The sequence below is a fragment of the Cucurbita maxima genome, unplaced genomic scaffold (assembly GCF_002738345.1).
Source record: "Cucurbita maxima cultivar Rimu unplaced genomic scaffold, Cmax_1.0 Cma_Scf00010, whole genome shotgun sequence".
In the NCBI taxonomy this organism is placed as follows: Eukaryota; Viridiplantae; Streptophyta; class Magnoliopsida; order Cucurbitales; family Cucurbitaceae; genus Cucurbita; species Cucurbita maxima.
The window spans coordinates 6,002,624-6,025,213 of record NW_019272026.1 but is presented as its reverse complement, the minus strand read 5'-3'; the positions used below and the strand labels follow the sequence as shown (position 1 = coordinate 6,025,213).

Below are 22,590 nucleotides of genomic sequence, written 5' to 3'. Positions count from 1 at the left end.
AGAACCTAAGAAATCTCAAGCATAAATGTTATGTTTTAGTACATTAAGTAGCCTACTTCGATTAACTTAATGAAACCAAGTACTTCTGGTATTTCTTGACAATTAGAAGACCATCATTTTGATCATGCTTGTCACAGTTCTCTTTAGGCTTTTCCTTTTGAGTTTCAAGGTTTTTAAAACGTGTTTGCTAGAGAGAAGTTTCCACACTCTTATAAAGAATGCTTCATTCCCCTCGCCAATCGATGTGGAATCTCACAATCCACCCCCTTTTGGAGTCTGACGTTCTCGCTGACACTCATTCCTCTCTCCAATGTTACCTTGTTGGCAATCGATTGAAGAGAAGAATGAGTGCAAGAAGTTGGGCCCCAAGGGGGGTGGATTGTGAGATCCCACAACGGTTGGAGAGGGGAACAAAACATTCTTTAGATTGAGTTTCCACACTCTCTCTAATAAGACGTGTTTTTAAAACCTTGAAGGGAAGCTTGGAAGGAAAAGCTCAAAGAAGACCATATATTATAACGGTAGACTTGAGCTGTTACAATACTCATCTCTAGCGGCCACAGCCAACAAAGAATACTATTACATCAACCATATCATATTTCAAGCTTTGACTAAACATAGCATTGCCATATATTCAATCTTTTCATTTTCTTATCAATAAAAAGAAAAGGCCAGCCATGAAAAAGAGGTTACCGCAAGTGATGTGTGCTTTCCTGTGAGATGGAGTTTGTACACAATTCCATATTGAAATATGAAGAACCTCACAGTCAAAGTTGTCTCCAATATTTGTCCTCGCAATGTTTGAATACGTGCCTAAGAGGGAAAATCAGAAGACAGAAAATAGTCCAGAAAAATAAAGGTAGGTTTAGATTTCGATAGAGCTTCACCAGTATCAATAGTCCAGAATTTGTAATTAAGAAGCAATGAAATTTATAGCATCACCAGTGACAAGCAATAACGAATCCGAAACAGATGATTTCCCGTTTGATACCGATTTCAATTTTAGTTCTATGTTTTAGAAATTTATGATTGTTTCCTCCCAACTTCAAAACTTACTTTTCAAAAACCAAAAACAAAAACCACATGGTTAACAAATAGGGCATAAGCAATCAAATCATGAACATACCTAAATAAAAACTTTGAAGAAATCACTATGGATGAAATGACTTCTCAAGTAGTGAAAGTAAATTTGATGTGCTGGACTACAAAGTGTAACAGCCCAAGCCCATCGCGGTGTCCGCTTTGGCCCGTTACATATCGCCATCAACCTCACAATTTTAAAACACGTTTGGTAGGGAGAGGTTTCCACACCCTTATAAGGAATGCTTCGTTCTCCTCTCAACCAATATGGGATCTCACAATCTACCCCTCTTGGGGACCCAGCGTCCTTGTTAGCACACCACCCGATGGCTGACTCTGATACCATTTGTAACTGCCTAAGTCCACCGATAGCAGATATTGTCCGTTTTGGTCCCTACGTATCGCCGTCAACCTCATGGTTTCAAAACGCGTCTATTAGTGAGAAGTTTTCACGCCCTTAAAAAGAATGTTTCGCTCTCCTTTCCAACCGATGTGGATCAATCCACCCCCTTAGGGACCCAAGGTGTCTTATTTGATATATTACCGGGGTCTGAAACATTGATTACCCTATTTCCCAAAACTCACCTCAGAATCTATATAGTGTGGACATTGGTCTAGTCGCCTCATGGCCATGGTTGGATCAACTGGGTGATGAAGTCCATGATACTAGAAAATTTTGAGTCTAATTCTACTGTGAGCTGAACTCCAGATGAAATTTGGCGGGAGAATGAGATTGTGGCAGGATGTAGCATAGTTTTTTTCTCCCATATCCTTAAGACTACCAAATGAGCAGATAACATGTTGTCAAAAGGTATGGCGAATTCAATAAGGAAATCTAAGATCTTGCTTAAATCTTTCCTAGAAAAAAAATGAATTGATAGATACACTACCTTGAGCAGTCCAAGTTGAAGTATAAAACCCATTATCAAAGGGACTGCTGTAAAAACTCCAATCTGGAACAAAAACCGAGCATTCAGTGCGGTATCCAATGCTGTGCTTCCCAACATCTTTTCTCTTCTTGAGATTGCTTCGTCTTGTCCGGAGAAGACCTGAAATTTTTTAAGACAAATTGATTTCTCGTTCACAACCAATCAATCTTTGAACATACTATATAGGAGGAAACTCAACAAGTCAGTATTGAGCACGAAGAAACTTAACTAATCAAATTTCGAACATAAGTAACAGTATTTGATAAATTGATGTTATATGACGATGTATAGATTATTAACACATAGATATGTACATCTTCACAAAATAACTAGGAAAATTACAAGCACAAATAAGTTTTCCTAAGACTTGATGACATTAAGTAAAATCATACAAAACAAATCCATGAAAGGTACCTAATAATTGATATATTACATAAAAACAGGTACCCAAAATTTGGTAAAAACGCGGAACAAAATTTTTTCTGTCCAAATGGTCATGAATATTTCTACGAAGAATGAATATTCATAGATTTGTAAGAGAATTATGTCATGCATGGATGTGTAAAATGTCAATACCAAGTAAACCCGTCCATACAAGAAAATATAGACCACAAGAACTGTCATCTGCACTAAACAAAAAGACGTTTGTGAGGAAAGAGCTCCAGACACTAGCAAAATCAATTGCATTGGGTTACAATATATTGGAACAGAGAAGAAATGGAATTGAACCAACCATTGTGCATGCATAGTAACCAACAGTTGTGAAATAAGACGATGGCATTCTGAAGAAATCAAAAAGTTGCCAAGCCTGTAAGCATCCCTTCTGAGAATTTTCTCTCCATTACCACCTGATACTTTCCCTTCAAACAGGCCAATTTGGTTTAACCCAACATCCCTTCCTTTTCCAACCTTAAAAGAGTAGTTGATCATAAAAAATCCAAAGGCAAATAATGATATCAAACCTGAATGTACTTGTGGTGTGTAATGCTACCCTGCCTCAAAGTGGAATTCAAACCTGTTGCCACCTAGTAAATGAATAAATGCATATTATAAAAAAAAAAAACTTGAGATGGTCTGCGAATTAGTAAATAAATGCAGTAAGAAATCAATAGAATTCCAAAATAAATGACCTGCACGCTCGGGTGGAGATGAATGAAACATTTCTTATAAAAGTGTGAAAACTTCTTAACAAATTCGATTTAAAACTATAAGGTTAACGACGATACGTAACGGGCTAAAGAGAACAATATCTACTAGCGGTGAGCTTGGATTGTTACAGATTGTATCAAAACCAAACACCAAACAATGTGCCAGCGAGGACGTTGGTCTCAAGGAAGTGGATTGTGAGATCCCACATCAGTTATAAAGGAGAACAAAACATTCTTTATAAGAATGTGGAAAACTGTGAGACTGACGGTGATACGTGAGCCAAATTAGACAATATCTATTAGCGGAGGACTTGAATTGTTACACTTAATCCGTTGCAAATACCACCTCGAGTATACGGTCAAACACATCAGGATGCCCATAATGCATTCAGACTCTGAAAAGTTGACACGAACATTGTGGATCTAACACAAGTACAAAAGTTAAGGATAGCTGGATGAGGAAGACATTTCACCACTCAGCAATTGAAGCACACCTCTGTGTTGCACACTAAATAAATAACAACACTGCCCTCGAGCATCAAATCGATGATTTAAAACACCTTCAATACAGTTCAATTTTCTTTTTAAAGGCGGGGTAATTGGATGATCAATACCCCTTCAAGGTGATCCACAAATCACAAAACCTTTTGTCAAAGTATTAATATAATTATATTTATCTAATCCATTGGCTTAAGCTTTAGGGTTCATCAGTGATTTAACATATTTCAATGCTTTAGGGTTCATCAGTGATTTAACATCGGAGAAATCTAACTTTTAAGGTACCCAACTCAACGCCCATGACGAAGTTCTGAAAAAAGGAAAAAAAAAAAACATAAGGGATGAGAGCCGAAATGCTTACAAATCCTAGCAACATTGGAGTCCTCCGCTTGGATTTCATCGGCAGACAGCAATATAGCGTCAGGATCGTACAGCTCCAACAATCCCACAGGGAGTCCTCCCATGGCCCTGCCCTGCATTTCTGAGCTGCAATCTCTTCGAAGTCGCACGCACTAGCCTCTCCCATTTGCCGTTAACTCTCGCCATGGTGCTCTTGCGCTGTATCAACGATCGAGAGCCCACGACTTCACCTTCAAAGTTACCGATCGATTTAAGCTGAAAACCAAAAACTGAAAGACGTAAAATCCAAATTACAGACATTTATCAAAACGCGGGAACATTTTCGGTTTTGGGTGGCGCTATGCGAAATTACTCATTTGCCCTCCTCATCCTAGGGTGGCCTCGCTACCGATGTCGAGAATGTGGGACCAGTAAACACATTTTTTAATATTTATAAAGTTAATCTCATAAACTACCGGCACGCTGGCCCATTTTCCCTCTTCTCTAAACGGCGTCGTTTGCGTGGCACAAACACGTCTATTTAAATACTCCATTTTCCCTCTTCATCCTAAGTTCATGCTCCAGATCAATTCAGAGTTCAGAGTAGAGAATTCAGATTTTCAGATTTCGTTACAAAATTCAAAGGAAATACCGAAATCGCAGTACGAGAATCCAGTTGCTAATTTCATTTTAGAGCTCTATTCATCAGGCTCTTGAGGAGTAAGAGCTCCATTCATCAGGTTCTCGAGGAATTAAATCATTTTCGGGGTTCGTTGTTTCTCTTTTCCCATATTTAATATATGCATTTTCTTTATACAATTTTAGATTTATAAAGAGTTAAACGGCTAAACGATGATATCCATTTTCATAATTTTGAATTTCTGAACAATTCTTGACTTCTTTATTGCAAGAAACGAATTTCGTCGCGGTAGAATTTTGGAGTATCAACTTATTTTGGAATTTTGGTTCTTGAATCTTGCATTGGGTACCGTCTGTGTGATTTTGCGTTTGCGAGCCCATTGAGCTGAATTCTGACAATAAATCAAGTCAACTTTCTTGTTCTCTACTGTATTCTTAACTTGCTCAAAGATTTGTACGAGTATTTGCTGATTCGCGTTTTATATGTACATGTGCATACTCGCTTAATGGAAGAAGTTGATTTTACGGCTAAATCCTGTATCTGATTTGTGATTTGTTTTGGATTGAGAACGCCAACTGAAACCAAGACCTGGCGATAGGCGATTAAAATGACCCTTGGCCTTCAGTAGGTTGTGCATGCTGGGAAGTGATAATAAAGCACATCCCTTTCTACGTGCACCACATTAGGGATAAATTATTTGAGGGCTAATCGTCTTGTCAAGTTGGATCTATGAGAAAGGGATGGAAAACTGTTTTTAGCATTATTACCATATTTGTTTCTAAAATTTATTCTCATGTATAATTGGATGATGAAAGTCTCACATCGACTAATCATGGGTTTATAATCAAAGAATATTCTCTCTATTAGTATGAGGCCTTTTGGGGAAGCCCAAAGCAAAGTCATGAGAGCTTAGGCTCAAAGTGGACAATATTATACCATTGTGGAGAGTTGGTTTGTCTAACCGTAGCAACCATTGATTGATGCAAATTGAAAATTGTTTGGGCTTGCTTTAGTTTTTCTTCAATATTCTGTGTATAGTTTCGAAACAGAAACTTACGCTTACAATTTGGAATATTGTAGGAAGTCGAAAGGGAGCCAATGCAAGTCAATAACCCTCGAAGAAGACCACACATTCTTCTTGCTGCTTGTGGAAGTGTTGCTGCAGTAAAGTTTAGATGTATATGCCAGGGTTTTTCTGAATGGGCCGAAGTTCGAGCAGTTGTCACAAAGGCAGCATTGTTCTTCATCGACCGAGCATCCTTCCCAAAGAATTTCTTTCTTTTGATCGATGACCAGGATTGGTACAGTTGGAGAAAACTTGGTGACACCATGCTTCACATTCAGCTTTGCAACTGGGCTGACATTATGATAATCGCTCCACTCTCTGCAAACACACTTGGAAAGGTTATAATATATGTTTGATCATCGTTATATAAGTCCTGCCTCTTGCCCTCATACTTCAAGTTAAACATAGAAATGAATTACCAACTAAACAACTTATGGAGTTAACAGGCAGGAAATCTTTGTCACTTGATGCCATAGAATCTTTGTAAACCAGCCATTTAGTTTTATGCGGCATGCTCATAGCTCTTTATTTGTGAGATCCCACATCGGTTGGAGAAGGGAATGAAACATTCCTTATAAGGGTGTGGAAATCTCTCTTTAGTAGACACGTTTTGCTTGCGGTGGACTTGGGCTGTTACAAATGGTATCAGAGCTAGACACCGGGTGGTGTGCCAGCGAGGTCGCTGGCCCCCAATGAGGGTGGATTGTGAGATTTCTCATTGGTTGAAGAGGAGGGCGAAGCATTCCTTTTAAGGGTGTGGAAAAATCTTGAGGGAGAACTTGAAAGGGAAAGTTAAAAAAGGACAATATCTGCTAATGGTGAGTTTGGGCCGTTAGTGCATCTTGATTGAGAAAACTATTATCTCAGTGGGAGGGTGATATTATGCATTTGGCATATCTTCTTGCATTGAGTTATGTGACCTTTCTAATCAAAACTATAAATCTTGGTATAACTTGAAAGTTCTTGACCAAATGTTTCAGTTTCTATTCAAAAGTATAGTTGTTTTGTTACGTCTAGTGTCCTGTTTCTGGCCTTGCAGCAATTGCCATTGAAGAAGGGGTTTAGTAAACTCAACTCTACTAATGTCTGTGTATGTTGTTATTAGATTGCGGGAGGATTGTGTGATAATCTATTAACTTGCGTGGTACGAGCATGGGACTACAGCAAGCCTCTCTTCGTTGCACCTGCCATGAACGCTTTAATGTGGAAGAATCCTTTCACTGAAAAACATCTTTCGTCCGTTGATGATATTGGAGTTACTCTGATACGACCACGGTTAAGGGATGGGGAACACTGCAATGGCGCCATGGCCGAACCGGGCCACATTTCCGCCACTGTGTTGCTATTCTTAGAGTTACAACGTAAGAAACAAGAAGCAGCCAGAGCAGTAAGATTTACGGCTTAAAATAATGAAGACAAACTGGATGATTTTGTATGCATACACAAATTTCAAGCTGCAATAATAATATATCTATATGCCCCTTCTCCATCTCGTGAAGCTCTTCCCTCCTGTGCTTTCACTGAGATTTGGCGGGGTAGCCTGTAAATGTCTCTTTTCTTCTCTTCCCAATTTTTTCTTCTCACTTGTAATCTCACTTTGCATCGTTTCGTCTACACCAATAAACAACACTTTCATCTGATTTTTAAACTGCACACTAGTTCAGTGCAATACTGATAGATGAGAATTTAACATAATCTTGTAGTTTTGATTTTGGGAAAATTTTAGTTTCCAAAAATATTTCATTCTAGCCGGTCCTACTTCCAAACTTTTAATAATAATAATAATGTTCAAAACCATTATTTTAACTTCAAACGGTTTCATTAGTATCATTTTACTTTTTAAAAAAATTAAAGGATACTTTTATTTACCCAATTAACACTTTTCTAAATTTTTTAATGTTATTTTTGAAAGAGATATTAAAGGTTACTTTTGTTTTTGAAATTATTTCAGGGGTATTTTTTAAACTTTTAATGTATTTAGAATTTTTGGAAGGTTACTTTTTTTAATTTCAGAGATATTCAAAATAGAAAAATTAGAGTGATTCTAAAAAATAAAATAGAAGTCTAAAGTACAGATGTCAACTCTGCATTAGCAGCGGTTAACAGCCGAGACCTGGTTTTGGTCTTCCACCACAACCTTCCTCCCCATCTTCATCATCAACCAATTCATGAAACTCAAAACCTGGTCGTAAATACTCAGAGCAACGTACACCCCAATCCCACCCACTATCCCATTCGCTATCGAATACGTTAACGGCATCAGTATCATCGTCACGAATGCCGACGCCGATTCCTTCACATTCCCCCAATCTACCTCCTTCACCACCCCCATCATCATCACTCCCACCATCACCAGCGACGCCCCGATCGCCCACGGCGGCACACTTGACAACAACGGCGTGAAGAACAACGACATCATAAAACAAAAGCTCACCACCGCCGCCGTAATCCCCGTCCTCCCTCCCTCTCTGATCCCCGCCGTCGATTCCACGTACGTCGCGATGGGGGAAACTCCAAGCATCGTCGCCACCACCGTCGAGGCACCGTCGACGAGATACGCCACGTATTCGCCTTCGAAACTTCCTCGGTCGTTCACAAGTCCAGCGATTTCGGCCAATGTGTAAAGCGTTCCCGTCGTCGCGATCACATCGATGTAAAACAGAGTCACTAGGGCTACCCATACCTCGCTTCTGTTGAAGCCGTGGAAGCTAACAACACCGGCTGTTGACTGGATTTTGTGAAAGTCCACTACTTTCTTGAAGTAGTTGTACCTTTCGTCGCCGAGTGGGCTGTGAGGGAAGTACGTCACAGCCGTTCCTCTGAACCAAGACACCACCGTGACGAAAACGATGCCGTATATCATGCTGCCCTTAAGCTCTTTCATTAGCCCATAGCCCATTATTACAAACCCGATGGACCCAAGCCAAAACGTTGGGCTTTGCATTTTTCCTCCAATACATTCTCCGGTTTCTGGATTTGTACGGCTACAGGCCGCAAGTGTGACCAATGTGGCTGAGTCAGGCCCAACTAGGCCCAACCCCTGGTGAGATTGCAGGCCCACAAAAGCTATGAAAAGCCCAATCCCAGCGGCGCAAGCGAACCGAACCAAATCAGGTATGAGTCTCGCGAGCTTTGAACGAATCCCCAGCGCAGAAACAGTAATAAACGCAAAAGCTTCGACCAAGAAAATGGCCAACGCGGTTCGGTATGGGATTGGGCCGGAGCCATGAAAGCCCACTAAGTTATACGCCAAATACGCATTTGGGCCCATAGCAGGCGCGAGGCCCAAAGGAAGATTAGCACAAACTCCCATGGCGAAGGAACCAATCATGGCCGATAAAATAGTGCCAACCATGAAATCGCTCTTGGTTTTGGAAAGACAATTTTGGTAGCCGGCATTGGGCTTGAACATGCAGTCCGGCCCAGCGGTGGCATTCGGCGGCGCGGAGCAGTCGGCCATCGAGCACATGCCGCCGGAGTCGGTGAGGATATTGGCGTTAACGGTGATGATATAAGCCATAGTAAGAAAAGTGGCTAAACCCGCTCGTAGTTCCTTAGTGAAACAGCTATTTCGAGCTTCAAGCTTGAAATATCTCCCCACCACGCTGCGTGCAATTGCCTCGTTTAAACCTCTCCCCATTTTGCCCCATGAGCATCGAAATCCGCCGCCGCCGCCGCCGCCGCCACTCATCTTAGTCTCTGTGTGGGAAATGGTGATGGAGTGGGTGTGAGGGAAGATTTATATAGAAATCTGTAAAATGGAGAGTGGGTTGGTTATAGTACCACCATGTGCTTCATTTTCTTTATATGGTAACGTATTTGTATTCCATACGTATATACGGTGACGGTGATGGAATAAATATTAGGATATTATGAAAAATAGGAGCAACTCATACTTAACAAACTGGATAATAAACTCAACCCAAACAAGGTAATACATTAATTACTAAATATCATAAATCGACAATGAGTTGACAGCATATTCTAAAGTTTTAATTAGATGTGTTTCTCTTATATTGATCATTTTAATTGTAATTAAATTTTTTAATTTCTTTCCAGCATAGTCTAAAGCATATTTACCTTTTCAAATTTATTTCTAATGTCTGAAATATTTAAAATTTAGAAATTAAAAATGAAACTTTTTGAGATCAATTGTACAAAAAAAAAAAAAAAAAAAAAAAAAAAAAAAAAAAAAAAAAAAAAAAACATACGAATGTTCCGTATTAAACACCGAATAAACGGTGGAATTTCCGCGCCACGCGTATGTGATTCGAGAGGCAAAGTTCGTGTTCTTCGCGGCTAGAATTCGAATCTCCAAGACCCCAATCGGGTCGCAGTGGCTCGTAGCCGGGTTTTGCAACTTGGAGATCGCCAGAGCAATGAAGAAAGCAACAACAGGCAGCATAATTCTTCTTTTAGTTTTGATTTCTCTACAAGACTTTGTTCGTTTTGCATTGGCGCTACCTCCTTCAGAGAGTAATCAGGTACCGAATCTGTCGTTATAGATACCTAAACACCCATACATCGTAGGAGTTGGTCTTGATGCGAAAACCATGGCTTGTGTCGTTTCTGTTTCTTACTACGATCCAATGAGGTTTTTCTAATCCGTCTCTAGTCCTGGATTGAGCTTTTTGGATTTGGAATAGCCTCGACCAATTGCAATTTTCTGTTTGTTATTTTTTAATCTGGAACAAGCTTTGCGAGGAAGATTTCGCAACTGAGAAATGTTATTAAAATACTTTTCCTACTCAGTTATTCCTTGAATGTACTCTATTAGGTTATTTGATAGGTCTCTTAGACGGTTAGAGTTGTGTCAACTGGGTAACAAAATTGTCAATAATATCAGCATAACAATTAATCAACTCTACGAATCAATCAGTTATAAGCTACGAACATGTAAAGAGAAAGGAATAGGTAAATACAGAGGAATTAGAGTGGGTTAAACCTTTTAGGATTTGCATCCACTTTCGCCACTGAAAATTAGACTCAAATCAGCCGATACAAAACAGAGCAAATTTTTGGCAATCCAAAAGGCCTCATTCCCTAAAATTGGACTCCCTCCCAACCATCCTTCCCTCCGAACAAAGTACACCCTTTGTTCCCTTTGTTCGACACTTTCGAGACTCACAACTTCTTTGTTCGATATTTGAGTATTCTATTGACATGACTAAGTTAATGGCATGACTTCGATACCATGTCAAGAATCGGAGATCTCTACAATGGTATGATTTTTTCCATTTTGAGCATAAGCTCTCGTGGTTTTGCTTTGGGCTTCCCCAAAGGGGCTCATACCAATGGAGATGTCTTCCTTACTTATAAACCCATAATCATTCCCAAAATTAGCTAATGTGGGACTCCCTCCCAACAATCTTCAACCTTGGAGTATTGAACTATTGATATAATTTAAATTTTCCATTGTCCATGAGCTTAAGCTCTTGAGTTGATTGGTTGATTTGTGATTTAATATTTGACTCTATCAGCTAATATGAAACCACGTTATGCAAAGAGGTCCTGAACCAATCAGTTTACAGTAGTGTAACCGGGATATTAGCCATTGTCAGCACTCACGTATAAGTTGGCCAAATTAACTGTCACTCAGACCATAGAAAATAACAGTTGGACTTCTGTTTACTGCGATCTGCTTGTGATGGAACTATAGAAATACTAGTGAAATGGATGCTGCCAGTTTCCCTGATGTTTTTCCCCTATGACAATTCTTCATTGCCCTTTATATTTGCTTACTTTGCTAATTCTTATCCTTACACTTCTATCTGGATATACTCTTCTTACCTTGGTCTTTTTCATTCATTTTAGGACGAGGAGCAATCTGCAACTACGAGGTAGCTCTTTTTCCTCATCACAGTGGACTCTCTCTCCCTCTCTCAAGTTATAGCTTGGTCAAAACCCAAAGTTAGCTGACATGTGAGAGTATTGATTAATCGAACTGAGTTACTGGATTCATTTGATATACTGTATCTTCTGTGTATTAGTTCACCAAATAAGATGCACATACACACGCACATACGCATATATTTAAAAGAAACAAAAATTTTCATGTTGGCTACTTCTAGTTTTACTCTATCCACTACAATATTGATATTGCATACAGAAGACTTCTCTACATTGATCTAATCTTAAAGCTGTCTTAAACATATTTATTAATTTAAACATAAATTTCAGTAAAAACTTAGTTATCTCATAGCAAATGATTGTAAGGTCAGCAAACTGAGTTTTGAGAATTCTCTCTTAACCAGTGCAAAAACTTTCCAACAAGTCCTTTTGCATCTCTGGACTGGTCTAGCTGCTCAGAGTATTTCCTATTCGTATAAACAAGGAGACAGGCTACCTTGTTTTAGCCCCTGTGCTGCCAAGAAATATTGAAAATTCAGTGTCTGAAATATATCCATCATCCATTTCAGCAATTTATCTTCACATTCAAATTTCTTCATCACCGCCAACCGAAACTCCCAATCCATGAAATGTGTGTTTGTTCCGAGTCAATTTTAAAAATCCATTAACTTTTCTTCGACCATTTGACTTGCAATAGCAATTTATGTGATTCCGAAGAAAATATGTTGATGCCCAATTTTGTATTTCAAGTTTCACTGTAATGTATTCTACATTCTCCCTCTCTCTCTCTCTCTCTCTCTCTCTTTTTTTTTTTTTTTCTTTTTTTACATTTTTGCTCCTCTATTTCTCTTTCTGTCACTCTCTCACTCTCACTAACCAATGCATCTTATTGTTATCTTTTGTGTGTCTCTCATCCTAGGCAAGCGAGTAGCTGCTGCCTTGTGTGTCTCATTTTTCAAACATACTATTCGCCACTTTTGGCTTCACTATTTAAATTTGTTTATGTAGACCTCTCGAGCAAGACAAAGAGCATTTTGAGGAAGTTCATTGTTCCAGAGAAAGAAGTAGGACAGCCTGGAATATTCTTGAGGAGGTACGGACTAAACTTTCTTTACCAGTTAAGATTATGGACTCTACCGTTTGAAACAGACATGTTAATTGACGTTCTGTTGTTTCTACTTCAGCATTTTCTGCCGTTTATTGAGAAGGAAAATTATCAGGTTTCAACCAAGTGTAGGCTTCATCCAAACAATGATCTCTTCAGAGATCAGGAACAGCACAAGATTCATTTTGATATAAATCATTGGCAGTGTGGATACTGTCGGAAAAGCTTTCGTGCAGAAAAATATCTTGATAAGCATTTCGACAACAGACATTACGATCTTCTGAATGTTGTATGTTCTTCCTTCATGTTATAATCATCGTTCATAATTATAGTATATTCTTTAAAGTTATCAGAGGAGTACATGCCAATTACCACTTAGCTATACTCATGTTGGCCTAAAGTTATTATATATCATGGTTATCATTTTTGGGTCATGTCCTTGTATCTGCTGTTATTTGGAATTGGCCATTGCATAAGGCATAGGTTTCTCGTAGTATCATCTATAATTACTTGGATTTCAAGTTATAACAGACAGTGGCATTTGACTTTTTACTAACATGTGTCTGCTGCTTCCTCTAATAATTGTGAATAAGAAGGTTTACTTTCATGACAAAAGTGGGTGAGTGTCTCAAGTATTTGAATATCAGTTAACAACAAATGATCTCATTGCAGTAATCCTAGAACTAACTGATCAGAAAACGAACAATAGCAAGAGAAGAGTGCAGAAAAGGAGAGGATGACATATTTTCTGAAGAAAAATTCACAAAAATTCGCTCTGATTGGCTTGTATGAGGATAGTAGCGTAGTTCCAATGAAAGCTTAGTCGAACTAGTCCCGTGTAGAAGCCGAGAAGGTCATGCTATCTTCAATCTCACTTCACCCATCCATCTCTCCTGAGAAACGTAACAATTTCTCTCGAGTCAAGGAAGTCATGATATAATCAATCTCATCTATACTCATCCTTCTCACCTAAAATGACATGGAAATTTCTCTGAAACCATGGCTTCCCGAAAAATGCTCCATGGAGCAGTTTTTAATGCCATAAAAACTGCTCAATATCTGCATATATTAGGCTTTATATTCATGGTTTTATTTTTCTTCCCACAAGATATTTACCTGATGTCTACCTACATCTGAAGATTCTTGGACACGAGACGTATGTTAGCTTGGATTATTCACCTCAAGTAGCTCCTGTGCATTTTTATGAACTCAGTCTGTGTTCTTTATTTGCTTGCTTTTGAGTTTGATTACTGTTGTTTACCCATGCTATTAGTAAATGCAGAGTCACGGGAAGTGCTTAGCTGATTTATGTGGGGCTTTACATTGTGACCTAAAGATGGATATCAAGTCACGTAAATCTAAATGCAAGCCTGCAGCTGCAGCTAGGAACAAGCATTTATGTGAGGTTGCTTAGTGGTACACAAAATGCTTGCTAATTTCCTGTCTTCTCTTTTACGTATTGCATCGTTCATTTCTTTAAGTTCTTTAACAGAGTCTTGCTGATACTTGTTTTCCAATTAATGAGGGACCATCAGCAAGCCGTCTTCATGGTAAGTTTCTTCTCCTTCTCCCCACCCATCAAGCTCTTCTCCTTTTCCCTTTTTAGTTGTTATATCTGTTCTTTTCAAAGGTTTCTCATGGAATTGCTCACAATTTTTAATCTGATGACTGAGGTACTCCGTAGAGTTGTTTCTTCATCAATTCTGTGGAGCTCATTCTTGCACTGAGAAACAAAGGCCATTTTCTAGAGGAGCGGAGGTGTGCCTTTAAACATAAGCCATTTGCTGTCGGTTGTTTGATCATTACTTGCAATAAATATGTCAAGTTGGTATTCTGCTTATTAAGAAAATTTTGTTTCACCTCCAAATATGTCACTCCCTTGTGGAAAGCCATGGACTGGTGAGCCGTCCAATTTTATTATTTTTTTTTAAAACAGAAAGAAAGAAAGAAAGAGTGAATGAACGAAAAAAGGGAATTGTTTATAGTTTCATATTAAAATTCTTCTTACACATATGGAGTTTCATTCGATGTTTCTTTCTTATTGACTACTTTATATCTGCAGAGGCAACCAGGCATCTTTTACATGGCATCTTCAATACTGATTTTGATGTTGCTACCAATTTTCTATGTCATTGTCTATTTGCACCGCAGGTACTTTCTTTTATCTTGTTGATGCCTCGTATGAATAATCTTTGCATGATTCGTAACCCCTTTTATTTATGGGCATCTTTTCTAGAGAATCGAGAAACGGAATCGAAGTGCTTAGAAGAATCTCAAAGGCTGGACGTAAAACCAAACCCTTGTAACTGGTATCACCTTCAACCAAACTTCACTATTAGATTTTTAAGTTCGTCAACTCTGGGGCTCAGAATATCATAGCCAAATGTTCTATAGCCATGGTGTCACCTAAATGTACCTCCGACATATCTTGCATTAAACTAAGTGAGTTCTTTTTGTTCTCCGGCATTTGCATCTTTCTTTGTCATCATCTATTCTATTTCTGTTCAATTACATTTTTTTTTTCTTATTTTAGAAAAAGAATTGGAAGAAATGGAGGTTGATTACCAGTGTGAATGTATTGTATTCGGGATTAGAAATCTATGAAAATATAAACTTTTTTTTCCCTTAATAACCACATCATTCCCTTGTTTGAATCGACCTTTTTCTCCACTAACATCATATGCTAGGTCAGTCTTGTTTTCAAGATTGCGTGGCATTTCATATATTGCTAACAATTACTTCCAAGTATCAGCGTCAACTTTGAAACGGCAATAGTACGACTTTAATGAATCAATTTTCAGAGTGAACTCAGCCCCAACTGCCAACCTGATCAGAGGTTCATCCATGATCGTCTCATCCAGCTTGCTGGTTTAGTCGTACTTTGCCGCAACTCCCATGAAGAACAATCTATTCTATGGTATGCAATTAGCTCAACTTTATAATCAGAACATTGATTTTGGTCTCGAGAGCAATCTTGAACTTCCTCTAGGATTAATTCGCAAGATTCTCATGCCAGATGCAGGATCCTGCACTCTCTTAAAAAACTGGCAATCATTTAGTCCTCTTTAAAATACCGGAAATATGACTTGGAACACAAAATTTGGAATCAGGAAAGACGAGCCAAAGCAGGTTGGAATTCTAACATTCAGGGAGATATGACTCTAAATGCAAGAGAGATCAATTCGTTTGATAATAAAAACCCATCTGGATCACCAAGTCGAATGTGCCTCAGCTTCGTTAAACTATCATCTTTGCTCAATACCAAGCCATTGCATTCATCAACTGTTAGAGCTCTCCTCTGCTCATCCAAGCAAACCACATGGCCACTTTTGATGTAAGGTTCATAGGCCCTGCAAAGAGAATGTACAAGATGACCACCATAAGCTTTTCCGAAAGATTGTAAATCAAGGCCTGAGGAAGTTCTGAGAGAAAGCATCACAACATCCATGGCCATGTCCTTGATATCAACATCATTATCTCCATGGCAATCCACAAGACCCTTCTCTAAGTTCTGTACATAACTGGTGTATTCCTTCAATTTCCGCGGCCTGGAGAACCTCAAACTACCGAGATAACTAGCCGCCCCTAAACCAAAACCATAGAAAGGATTGTTCTTCCAATAGGTAGAGTTGTGCTTGCACTCAAACCCGCTCTTGCAGTAACTACTGATCTCATAATGGCTATAACCTCCCTCAGCGAGTGCCTTTGAAGCCATTCTGTAGAATCCAGCTGAATCTGTATCAGAAGGCAATGGAAATTCCCCTGGCTTGTACCTGCACATGCCCAAGTTCAAATTTCACATATAGCAACAATCTAAATTATTCATATCCAACACACTGCTACTTACAATATCCCAAATTTTGTGTCTTCTTCAACTTGCAAATCATATACTGAAACATGAGTTGGTTGTGCTTCAATAGTGAGGCGTAAGCTCTCTTCCCACATCTCAGTTGTCTGGTGAGGTAGAGAAGATATGAGATCCATACTCCAGTTTTGAAGCCCACAAGACTTAATGATCTCAATAGCCTCATAAACGTCATCAACTCCATGAGCCCTTCCACAAGCCTTGAGTAACTCTTCCTGAAACGCCTGAACACCCAAAGACACTCTGTTCACATCCAACTTCATCAAACCCTCCATTTTTTTCGCATCAAAAGTGCCCGGGTCCATTTCAATAGAGATTTCAGCATTCTTAGCCATCCCAAATTTCGACCCCAGCACATCTAAGATAACTGAGACGAGCCTCGGCGGCACAAGAGAAGGGGTGCCGCCTCCAAAGAAGACGGTTTCGAGGGGCCGGTCGGTTTGGAATTCTGATTTTGTGGCATTAATTTCTCGACAAAGCAACTCCACGTAGTCCCGAATTCGAGGGTCGTCGTCGGTTTGGGAGGAGGAAGATCCCAAAGCGACAATGGGGAAGTCACAGTAGTGGCAGCGCTTTCGACAAAAAGGGAGGTGGATGTAGGCTGAAGTAGGGGGACTGGTAGTGGGGGTTTTGGTTGAGGCATTTTCTCGAACACTTGGCGTGATACGTGCATAAATATTGGGCATGGTGCACAGAGATGCTACTTTACGCATATTGGGCTTGCTTGACAAGGTCAAGAAAATGGGAAAAAAGCTTGATTTTAGAACGACCTGCTGAATGTTCATGGCTACGAGGAGAGGGAAGAGTGGAAGAGAGAGCGCTGCGTAGGAAGACAGTCGTGGATATTTGAACCAAACGGGGAATTTATAGCGAACAGAAGGATAAACACATGCTTTTATTTGGTTGAATTTAAAATTAGATCATTTATCCTTTTTTTTCTTTCGTTATTTATTTTTAAAATAAATCAAATTTTTTTCTTTTTCTTTATAATCAATGTTTGGACATAATTTCATGAAATTGTCGTCTTACTGATTATCCATAAAAATAAAAAAAAAATAAAAAAAAAAAAATCTAAAAAAAAAATGGATTATTTTATTCGAGAGAAAATGTAATGCAAAAAATGAAAGGCCAACTTTGAGAAGAAGAGCAATAATGGGAAAAGAGGTATACAATATTTAATTGACAATACACCATCGTAACAAAATTGATTAATATTATAATTCAAAATATGTCCCAATTGGACTTCGAAAATATTCCTAAAAAGAATCCTAGGATAAAATAGGGTTTATAAGCTTACTTTTCAAAAATCAAATGGATATAGTATTCCCCGCTTATAAACCCATAATCTTCCACTAAATTAACTAACGTGAGACTTACTCCCAATAATCCTTGTCTCATAGATGGAGGGAGTCCAGATTCATTGCATTTCCACCCATTGTTCTTAATATGTAGCTATTGATACTTGCTTTGTTTGCCAATTTTTTAAATCTCAGCCAATCATTTCTCCCTTCCAACAGCTCACTCCAATCTATATTTGTCTCTATTTTTATCTATTTAATGAAAAGTATAGAATAAATTCTCTTTGCTATCACCAACGTTACAAAACCAGTCAAACGGCGGGGAATGGCTTCTGGTGCAGATTCTGGCGGGCGCAACCCGGCACTAGACCAGGATACCGATGTCCCTGAAAATCCAGCCTACGAGTTTGCAGAGTTCGGCGCCGGCTGCTTTTGGGGAGTCGAGCTCGCCTTCCAGCGCCTTGCAGGCGTGGTCAAAACCGAAGTTGGTTACTCTCAGGGCCACACCCCAGATCCAACTTACAAACAGGTCTGCTCCGGAACAACCAATCACGTGGAGGTTGTTCGGGTCGTGTTCGACCCGAAACTCTGCCCTTACACCAACCTCCTCTCTCTCCTCTGGTCTCGCATCGATCCCACTTCCATCAACCGCCAAGTATGCAGAACTTCCACTTTCTATACACATAATTTGTTTCTGATATGATTCTGTAAACCCAAAAGGCTTCTGGTTTGCTGTTGTTTTGGTTATTAGGGGGAGGACGTAGGGGCGCAATATCGATCTGGGATATATTACTTCAACGAAGCACAAGCTCGTTTAGCACATGAATCAAAAGAAGCCAAGAAGTTGGAGCTAAAAGACAAGGAAGTTGTAACAGAGATTGTTGCAGCCAAGAGGTTCTATAGGGCGGAAGAGTACCATCAGCAGTATCTTGAGAAGGGAGGAGGGCTAGGCCTGAAGCAGTCTGCTCAAAAGGGCTGCACCGATCCCATTAGATGCTATGGTTAAGACCACCCAAGATTTCATGCCCTTTCCTTTGTTGCTTTTGGCTTTGGTATCCATTATTGATCAAAATAACATGAAAACTTGTATGAAATACTACTCTTTTGGATTATGTCTTCTAAATAATACATATCAGAAGTTCATGAGACATAGCAGAGCTTCACTTTTGAGGGGATTAACAATAATGATTTGGTTCTATTAACAAGCAAGGTAGAAGGTAAAAAAACTATGAACATGTGAGAACAAACACCCATTTTCCAGAAATCAAGAATTAGTAGAATCCCCAGTACCTGTTTCCAATGTTTCCTGCACTTTCTTCTCTGTATACCACCACCCCTTTCTTTTTATCAGGGAATCACCCCTCCCCTTCACCAATGCAATCTGTAGCTCTACCCAGCACGGATTCTATCCAACCAATCGACACTCTTTCGAGCTTTTTCAAACTGTTGGTCGATGCTTCTCCTCGGTTTCTCATAGTATTCCACACTTCTCCTTGATCTCTCTACTTGGTCAAGTGAGATTCTTAGTTTCTCTAGCTTCTCAATGTTGGTAAACTTGAATCCTTGAGGTCTTGATTTATCTAGTCTCTCCACGCTTTTCCTCGGCTTCTCCCGCCTGTCTGTGCTTCTTCTTGGGACCTCGAAACATTCCGTGCTCCTTCTTGGGGCCTCCATTCGGTCTGTGCTTTTCCTTGAACTTTTCCTTTGTGAAGGTGACCTCTCAACTGTGGATACAAATTTCTTGAGATGCCTAATGTATTCTGGGAAGAGTTCAAGATCACAGTGGTTTCCCCCTTTGAGCCACAAGGGTTCATATTTCTCTTGACACAGCTCCCAGAGCTGTTTTCCGTGAGAGAAATCAACGACATCGTCAGAAGTTCCCTAGAAACGAAAACATTAAGGAATCACAGTCAGAATAAGATCGAACAGATCGGGTCAAAGCATAAAACACAATCTCTAACTTTTTTGATAACGTGAGATCTTTAAGATCAAAGAACTTACATGAATTACCAGCACAGGGCACTTTACATAAGGTATTTTATCAATGTTCTGCAGATAATCAAAGGGAAAAACATCATGAATTCACAATATTAGATAAGAAAGATCATGTTATGACAAACAATATAGGACCTTATAGATGTCGAACCAATACGTGCGCTTCACTGGATACATGACTCTCAATCCTGACAATATAGGACTATGCAGGACAACCGCTCGCAGTCGAGGCAAACGTGCAGCAAGGTCCAAAGTTGGGCCACTTCCAACAGATTGACCATAAAGGATTATGTCCTCTTGCTTAGCACCATACTTCTCCTCAAGACACTTGTACGCAGCCTCAATATCTGCATAAGTATTGTGCTCACTTGGCTGCAACAAGAATTATAAACACAAAACAAGTTATGAATGACAGAAGGAAGATTAACTTGTACTGAAATTTGAAGCGTGGAACCGATTATCTGCTTTTACCTTCCCTGTGGATTGCCCATATCCAGAATAATCGTATCTGCATAAGTTTAAAGATGAAGTTTGGTTTAATCTTTGCAGTTAGTTTCTCTAGATTGTCCCATTGAGCAAAGATATAACATTGCAAGGGAAACAAATCAATAGACAGCGAAAAACGTTTGCCTTTTCTTTTATGTCTACATAAAAAAACCAAGTAAACAGACTCAGCTACCACACTTAATCCACTCTGGTCTTGAGCCCACGATGGTGCTGTAAACTCGGAGGCTTGTGGTTCATATTTCTCATTTCACTTTGTCAGGAAGATTGGGAACGAATTTTTGAAACTTTCGAGTTTAGTTTGGTTTTCGTACGATCGTGTGAGACGGGATTTCGTATTAGCTCTTTTGTGGTAGAATAAGAGTAGTATGTGTAAGAGCTCAAGCCCACCGCTAATAGATAAGAAAGAAAGAAGGTGAACAAATCCCAGGAGAGTGATTATTCGAAGTCCACACCTACAGAACCATCTTCCAAATTTTAGATCTGTGATAGATCACCACTCTAACAGATCAACCAAACCAAGTCTACTTCAAAAACTCAAAAACAGAGCCTAATAACAACAATTAAAAGCAACCACTAAAATTCACCAAATACTATAGCCTTCAACCCAAGTATAAGCATCTAATTTCCAGCAAGCAGCTCAAAATCCCAATCCTCAACTACCAGAGACTTGAAATCACAGATTGATCAAATGGGCAAGGTCAATTCGTCACTAATTCGCCACTAATTCGCCTAAAACATCAATATAACAAACTCCTGAAACTCAGCCATTATAAGGAAATGCCCTCTAAAGGCACGAATTGAAGAAGAACAAGGCAGAAATGGACATACCCAAGAAGATTAACGCGCAAATGGATACTAAGCTCAACGAAGAGCTCGTACATCTGACCAACATCAGCAGCATTACCATGTGAATAAAGAAGCGTAGAAGTAGCCATAGGGTATCGGATGTAAACCGCGACGATCTCGTTGCCTTTACGCGTGGGGAGCTTCCAGACATCGACATTTTCGCGGTGGGGAAAAGGGTCCAAGAGAAGAAGGCCAGTGGGTTGGTCTTTGACGAGCTTGTAAGAGGGTGGATTAGGAGGGAAGAAGGCGAGTTTAGCAGCCATGGACGAAGTAACCCCACCCATGAGCCTGTGAATTCTGTCAGTAAGATTGGGATTCAGAGAAGGAATTTAGAACACAGAGAGCGGAAATTTACACATTCCCCTTGGGCGTTGAAGTTCCTTCGCTTTTGTTCAGCTTCCTTCTCCGCAAAGTATGTGTTAGAATCGGAGCAGAGAGAAGCAGGTGGGGGTGTGGGGGGAAGCCTTCGGGGCGCGAGAAAGTGAGAGCTCTATTCTTCTTCTTCACTTGTTTATTCAAGAGGAACCGATTCTGTCACCGCCAATGTCATGGAACCATCCGTGTTACCTTCTTTATGCCCACACATCTTCATATTATGTCTTTAAAAAAAAAAAAAATAATAATAATAATAATTTCTAGGGAATGAATTTGCATGGCAATATTTGCAAATATTTAAATAATTAAATATATATAAATGAGAGGCAGATGGAGTGATGTTGAAGGGAAGGATAATATTAAATGTGACAGTTCAATAAATAAATAAATAAAGAAATAAATAAAATTTAAAAAATGAAGTTTGAAAACGGCTTGACAGGCTGTCCCATTTCGTTGCTCGTGTCTCTATGATTTTGAACCCCGCCCCCTTCCGGCAAAGCCCACAGAAAGTGACCATTCTAATTCTTTTCCCTCCATTGCCTACTCAAATAATATTATTTTGTAGGGTGAAAATTGACAGTAAAAATAATATTACTGAATGGTAAAACAAAATAAATAAATAAAATATTGTTTTTCTTTCTTATTTTAATGAACATTGAGTTGCTATTGATTGTACTTCTCTGACGTTATTTTTTATTGCTGCCCAAGCGCCACATCTCTCCTTGATGTTCACTGTAAAAGCCTCAATAATTGATGTATATATAATTAGTATTCAATCTCAACTATGTCTGTTTGGTTTCTAATTTCGTATAAAAACCTTCCCTAAAATTATATTTATTATATCTAATAGATAAATAAAGTTACAAAATTAAAAATCATATCTAATAAATGAATTCTCATATCATTTTTAAAATTTCTATGGGAGTCTGAGGTGGCATGTTTTGATAGGGTGGAAAAAGAAGAGAGAGAAAGAAGACTGTTCCACGTGCACTAAAAACTCAGAAACTATGCAGTAAAATGTTTCTTTAGGGAAGGACCACGGAAAACCG

At 39.1% G+C, this 22,590-nt stretch overlaps 7 protein-coding genes across 11 annotated transcripts; 3 read left to right on the top strand and 4 right to left on the bottom strand.

Moving 5' to 3' along the window:
• Positions 1 to 244: 244 nt before the first annotated feature.
• On the bottom strand, positions 245 to 11,025 carry LOC111485091 (callose synthase 10-like). Of its 3 annotated transcripts, XM_023131793.1 has the most exons (6): positions 4,017 to 4,280; positions 2,972 to 3,034; positions 2,743 to 2,869; positions 2,586 to 2,633; positions 1,971 to 2,129; positions 245 to 813 (listed from the first exon to the last, which is right to left on the bottom strand). In XM_023131793.1, the coding sequence occupies exons 3-6, from the start codon at positions 2,788 to 2,790 to the stop codon at positions 655 to 657; spliced, it is 414 nt and encodes a 137-aa protein (XP_022987561.1). In that variant the 5' UTR covers positions 2,791 to 2,869; positions 2,972 to 3,034; positions 4,017 to 4,280; the 3' UTR covers positions 245 to 654. The 3 variants fall into 3 exon arrangements, 2 of the variants coding, with proteins under 2 accessions (XP_022987561.1, XP_022987560.1); XR_002718624.1 differs by lacking the exons at positions 2,586 to 2,633; positions 2,743 to 2,869; positions 2,972 to 3,034; positions 4,017 to 4,280 and adding an exon at positions 11,014 to 11,025; XM_023131792.1 differs by lacking the exons at positions 2,586 to 2,633; positions 2,743 to 2,869; positions 2,972 to 3,034.
• LOC111485088 (phosphopantothenoylcysteine decarboxylase-like) lies at positions 4,572 to 7,340 on the top strand. Of its 2 annotated transcripts, none has more exons than XM_023131790.1 (3): positions 4,572 to 4,734; positions 5,715 to 6,038; positions 6,806 to 7,340. In XM_023131790.1, the coding sequence occupies exons 2-3, from the start codon at positions 5,733 to 5,735 to the stop codon at positions 7,103 to 7,105; spliced, it is 606 nt and encodes a 201-aa protein (XP_022987558.1). In that variant the 5' UTR covers positions 4,572 to 4,734; positions 5,715 to 5,732; the 3' UTR covers positions 7,106 to 7,340. The 2 variants fall into 2 exon arrangements, with proteins under 2 accessions (XP_022987558.1, XP_022987557.1); XM_023131789.1 differs by having other exon boundaries at positions 4,572 to 4,762.
• Positions 7,767 to 9,478, bottom strand: LOC111485082 (adenine/guanine permease AZG2-like). Its single transcript, XM_023131783.1, has one exon. It carries the CDS (start codon positions 9,389 to 9,391, stop codon positions 7,790 to 7,792), a length of 1,602 nt encoding a protein of 533 aa, XP_022987551.1. The 5' UTR covers positions 9,392 to 9,478; the 3' UTR covers positions 7,767 to 7,789.
• LOC111485086 lies at positions 9,934 to 15,127 on the top strand. Its single transcript, XM_023131787.1, has 9 exons — positions 9,934 to 10,184; positions 11,515 to 11,540; positions 12,559 to 12,643; positions 12,735 to 12,944; positions 13,938 to 14,060; positions 14,148 to 14,205; positions 14,340 to 14,413; positions 14,718 to 14,806; positions 14,892 to 15,127. The coding sequence occupies exons 1-9, from the start codon at positions 10,080 to 10,082 to the stop codon at positions 14,959 to 14,961; spliced, it is 840 nt and encodes a 279-aa protein (XP_022987555.1). The 5' UTR covers positions 9,934 to 10,079; the 3' UTR covers positions 14,962 to 15,127.
• Positions 15,128 to 15,168: 41 nt separating this feature from the next.
• Positions 15,169 to 17,420, bottom strand: LOC111485084 (oxygen-independent coproporphyrinogen-III oxidase-like protein sll1917). The gene is made up of 2 exons (XM_023131784.1): positions 16,503 to 17,420; positions 15,169 to 16,428 (listed from the first exon to the last, which is right to left on the bottom strand). Exons 1-2 carry the CDS (start codon positions 17,303 to 17,305, stop codon positions 15,801 to 15,803), a joined length of 1,431 nt encoding a protein of 476 aa, XP_022987552.1. The 5' UTR covers positions 17,306 to 17,420; the 3' UTR covers positions 15,169 to 15,800.
• Positions 17,421 to 18,073: 653 nt separating this feature from the next.
• Positions 18,074 to 18,965, top strand: LOC111485090 (peptide methionine sulfoxide reductase-like). The gene is made up of 2 exons (XM_023131791.1): positions 18,074 to 18,473; positions 18,570 to 18,965. The coding sequence occupies exons 1-2, from the start codon at positions 18,144 to 18,146 to the stop codon at positions 18,822 to 18,824; spliced, it is 585 nt and encodes a 194-aa protein (XP_022987559.1). The 5' UTR covers positions 18,074 to 18,143; the 3' UTR covers positions 18,825 to 18,965.
• Positions 18,903 to 21,717, bottom strand: LOC111485085 (protein ABHD17B-like). Of its 2 annotated transcripts, XM_023131786.1 has the most exons (6): positions 21,522 to 21,717; positions 21,149 to 21,454; positions 20,285 to 20,321; positions 19,949 to 20,185; positions 19,820 to 19,867; positions 18,903 to 19,699 (listed from the first exon to the last, which is right to left on the bottom strand). In XM_023131786.1, the coding sequence occupies exons 2-6, from the start codon at positions 21,448 to 21,450 to the stop codon at positions 19,208 to 19,210; spliced, it is 1,116 nt and encodes a 371-aa protein (XP_022987554.1). In that variant the 5' UTR covers positions 21,451 to 21,454; positions 21,522 to 21,717; the 3' UTR covers positions 18,903 to 19,207. The 2 variants fall into 2 exon arrangements, with proteins under 2 accessions (XP_022987554.1, XP_022987553.1); XM_023131785.1 differs by having other exon boundaries at positions 21,149 to 21,717.
• Between the last annotated feature and the right edge of the window lie 873 nt (positions 21,718 to 22,590).